General features: G+C 36.7%; 1 protein-coding gene across 1 annotated transcript; it reads left to right on the forward strand.

Moving 5' to 3' along the window:
* Nucleotides 1-352: 352 nt before the first annotated feature.
* Nucleotides 353-3,753, forward strand: LOC110719436 (bifunctional dTDP-4-dehydrorhamnose 3,5-epimerase/dTDP-4-dehydrorhamnose reductase-like). The gene is made up of 2 exons (XM_021898382.1): nucleotides 353-1,077; nucleotides 3,004-3,753. Exons 1-2 carry the CDS (start codon nucleotides 625-627, stop codon nucleotides 3,460-3,462), a joined length of 912 nt encoding a protein of 303 aa, XP_021754074.1. The 5' UTR covers nucleotides 353-624; the 3' UTR covers nucleotides 3,463-3,753.
* Nucleotides 3,754-4,626: the final 873 nt, after the last annotated feature.

Genomic DNA, 4,626 nt, shown 5'->3' on the forward strand with positions numbered 1-4,626 from the left:
CAAGCGATTTCTGCGATGATTTGGTCTCCAAACTCGAAATTAGGGTTAGGGTTTGGAATTGAGAAGGAGGATTTGGAGGAGAGAGAAGGAGTTGCAAAGGAGAAGAAAAAGACGATGAAGAAGAAATTGAGGAGTGAGAGAATGATGATGATGATTGGGGAAGATGAAGAAGAAGAATGGAGGTGTTTTCCTGCTGTTGTTGGATGTAGGAAGAAAGAAAGTGAGAAGGGGGAATACGGTAGTGAAGTCAGAAGTGGGAAAACAAAAAAAAAATGGAAGTTTGTCTATCTTTTTTATATATAATGATAAAAAAAATAAAGTTAAAGTACACATATAAATAATGCAAAAGTCAAAGTATTGTCGTTATTACGAAATAAAGGAAGTATATAAAAATAAAAAATAGTGTAAAATTTTAAAAAAAAATAACTGCGTGAATCTCCCCACCCACATGGAAAAGACCGTCACTGTCCTTATTACAACACTGAACACTCCCAAATCTCACCTCTCATCTCCTTCCATTTTAAAAGAGAGACACCATTCAAGATTCAACGCATAATTTCAGACAAACCCATTTCATTTCTCTCTCTTCTTACCACCATCTCTCTCATTTTCTCTCTCTAAAAAATGGGTTTCCAAGGAAACGATTCATCCGACACCAAACCCTTCAACTTCCTCATCTACGGTCGGACCGGTTGGATCGGTGGTTTACTCGGCAAACTCTGCGATTCCCAAGGCATTTCCTACACTTACGGTTCAGGCCGTTTGGAAAACCGGTCTTCCTTGGAGGCTGACGTGGCAGCTGTCAAACCCACCCACGTGTTCAACGCTGCCGGAGTAACCGGTCGTCCTAACGTTGACTGGTGTGAGTCCCATAAAGTTGAGACTATTCGTGCCAACGTTGTTGGGACTCTTACTTTGGCTGATGTTTGTCGGCAAAACGGCCTCGTTTTGATCAATTATGCAACTGGGTGTATTTTTGAGTATGATGATAAACATCCTATTGATTCTGGGATTGGGTTTAAGGAAGAGGATACTCCTAATTTTATTGGAAGTTTTTATTCTAAGACCAAAGCTATGGTATGTTTCTTTTTTATTTGATTTTACCCCCTTTTTGTTTAATTTGATTTGAATTATATGATTGGGAATTGAATAAGTTGTGTTTGTTGTAATGTGATTTGGTGTTGTTTTGGATTTGAGATCCTATGTTGTTGATGATGGATCTTTGATGTTTTGCGTGTCAGTCGGTTTAATCTATGCTACTCGGACTCTTCATTTCACGTCAAGTACCCATGTTGGATTTGGACATGGGTGTGTACATTTCATATTTTAGTTGACTCTGACACTTGGACAAATGATGTCATATGGGTATTGATTTGATATAGGTGTTACATTGTGTTACATTATTGAGTCTGGATTGACCTTTGAATAATGTGCTTCATTGTTGATTTGAATTGTACTAGGATGTCAGATTACTGATCTAATAAAGAGGATCACAATTGAGCTTGGATGCACATTTTTTGTACTGTATTATGTGACATGGGGATTGAGATGGGAGTTGAATTAAGTATTTTTATGGATCTTGTGTTGAGTTTATGTGTGAGTCATTGAGTCCCACATTATAAGAAACATGATCAACTGCTAAAAATATGAACTTTGTGGGCTACGGATCCCATTCTTGGTTGTTTGTGAATCTTATGATAGGAATATCACTTTGGTTAGCTCCACGTCCGGTTTCCCTTGATATAGCAATGCGGATTTTTCAACAAGATCTAGATCACTCCATATAGTCAAGGAGATGGTGAAGTTTTAATTGGATCTGGTGTTTTGATGTCATTCTTAGCTTTGTTTGGTCGTATATGTGATGTAGAATGTGAGGAAATATGTCTGATGTTTAAGTTATTATTGGGTTCTAAGCTAGGGGTTGTAACCACTATTATATCTATGAGCTTTTGTGGCAACGACTTTCTCTATCAAGTATCTTATCCTGTATTAGCTTAGAATCTAGACTTAACTAAGAGTCTTTGTGGTGGTTGCTTACTTTATCTAGTATCCTAGGATTCGGTCTTGCAGTACCCTTTTGTCATACCATGACAAATTTGTCCTGCAATGTGTATGTTTTGGCCTTTTTTTGGTTTCATAGTTTCCATTCATCTTTAGTGCCATAAACAGAAAACTCTGCAAATTTCCCCACATTCTCAATCAAAATTCATATACATGTTTTCATTCCTAGTATGTAATGACAATTATTTTGTTCACTGATGCTATGTATAGACTATAAGTTGCGTGCCGTCAGGAGAATATTAAGAAAATAGCTGAGTACGTAAGAGGTTTAGACGCCATATAGCCAATATTTTATTTAGTATGGTAAATTTGCATCCCAAGAGACAATGATAAGGACTGCCTATGATAGGGATCTAAAGTAAGCAAAAGGAGAATGCAATTAGTCAAGTGAATAGATACATAAACATGGGACACAATTTTTTTGGTGAACTCATAATACTTTCTTTCTTCTCATACTTGTGTTGTACAGTAGTTGTTATATCCCTTTTTATTAACCCCCCACCCTTCCTCTCTTATTTGATGTTGTCACTTTTGAGGCTGAAGATTGACCATGAATTTCATCTCTTTGGATATATTAGTACAGAGTATATAAATAAATAATTTTAAGCTATGCAATTGGATTTGTAGTAAAAGTATGTTCATTTTTTATAAAATAAAGTTTTTATCAGTATATTATGACAGATTCAGGGTGGAATTTCAACCTTAAAAACAACACCAAATTAAGATAAAAGGGAGGATCTTTGTTTGTTACTGGTTTTTAAAGTGTCCTGAATGTCTGTGTTGAGTTCTATTGAACATATTCTGATGAGCTGACTGGTCATATGTTTGGCATAAACTCATAATTCACATATACCGTCTTTTGTTCGGACTACTCTTCAGTTATCGCATAATATTGATTATTAACCTCTACTGATGCAAGTGCACTTGTTATGGATTGTCTAGGTTGAGGATTTACTTCAGAATTACGAGAATGTATGCACATTGAGGGTGCGCATGCCAATCTCCTCTGATTTATCCAACCCCCGCAATTTCATAACCAAGATTGCCAGGTATGAGAAGGTGGTCAACATTCCCAACTCAATGACAATCTTGGATGAGCTGCTTCCCATCTCCATTGAGATGGCAAAGAGAAACCTCACAGGAATCTACAACTTCACAAACCCTGGTGTTGTTAGCCATAACGAAATTTTAGAGATGTACAGGGATTACATTGACCCCAAATTCACATGGAAAAACTTTACCCTTGAGGAGCAAGCTAAGGTGATCGTTGCTCCAAGAAGCAACAACGAGCTTGAGACCACCAAACTGAAGACAGAATTTCCTGAGCTTCTACCCATCAAGGAGTCTCTCATAAAGTATGTGTTCGAGCCAAACAAGAAAACAGCTGAAGTTGCAGCTTGATAATAGTCTGTCTAGGTCAGAACTTTTACTTCCACTCTCTAAATTGCTATTATTTGGACTGAGTTGGATTGGGTTTTGCATACTTTCTTCAATTTAGGCATCATTGTTATTGAAATTTACGAGTAATTGTTGCCATTATGTACTATGTCTATTTGTATTCTTTCTTCTCAAGCACAAAAGGAAAGGAGTGATGTTTTGTATTTGTAACAATTGGATTTTGAATAAATTAGTTGAGGCTGAGATTTGTGCCATAATTACATTTCAATATATGCTGATTGTTCGTTCGACTTATCCCATATTCTGCTTAATTTATTCTACTCTATGGTTTTGTACTTTTTGATCTCTCTCTCATGTTCTAGAAAAATAATTCGTACCTTAGTAATATAACGGAAGTTTGAGTGTTTGTTTCATTGAACATGGCAAATAATATTGCCTAGGAAGAAGTTTCTTGTAGTTTCAATATCTATGACTTGCTAATAGTTTGGTTGAGCATAAGAACTTTTACTTTTCATGGGAAGTTTCACTTATCCAAAGGGCCTAGTTAACTAATAACTTGTTCCATATTGATTATTGTCGGAAGACATCGTAAACAGAAACTCAAGTAGCGAAAATAATTCCTTATGTTTAAGATGAAACCATCGAGTTGAAAGGAAGCCCTGTCATCGTTGATTTCTTATTCGCGCTCAAGCTTTCAAGATCAAGGGCTAAGCGGCTAAGCCTAATATGGCTTTGTCTACCAGTTTATGAAGCCCAGATACGGTATGGATTCCATTAGAAAGTTCAGAGGATTATGTTCTTTTTTCAGCAAACTGTCTTGCACGAAATTCGACAAATGTAGATCTCTTTGCAGAATTTTTTTCCAAAAACCAATCTTTCGTCAGCATCATGAATACTATTATATCCAAGGTTACACTTCTCCATGCACCATCTGTGTTGAAACCATGTTGAAAGTTAACAATTGAATCCCTAGTCTGAAGACTGAACTGTCTTAAAACCAAAGAGATGCCTAGTTAGTGAATGGAAGAAGGCAATGTTCACAAATCCAGTTTGTTTTCTTGTACACCACCTTAGCCGGATGTATTCATGTCTGCCCCTGCCTCAGCATGCTATGACTGCCGATCTTGTAGTTTATACTATTGCAGAGGCTTTTGCTTAGGAACCCCA

This window comes from Chenopodium quinoa, unplaced genomic scaffold (genome assembly GCF_001683475.1).
Source record: "Chenopodium quinoa cultivar QQ74 unplaced genomic scaffold, ASM168347v1, whole genome shotgun sequence".
NCBI lineage: Eukaryota > Viridiplantae > Streptophyta > Magnoliopsida > Caryophyllales > Amaranthaceae > Chenopodium > Chenopodium quinoa.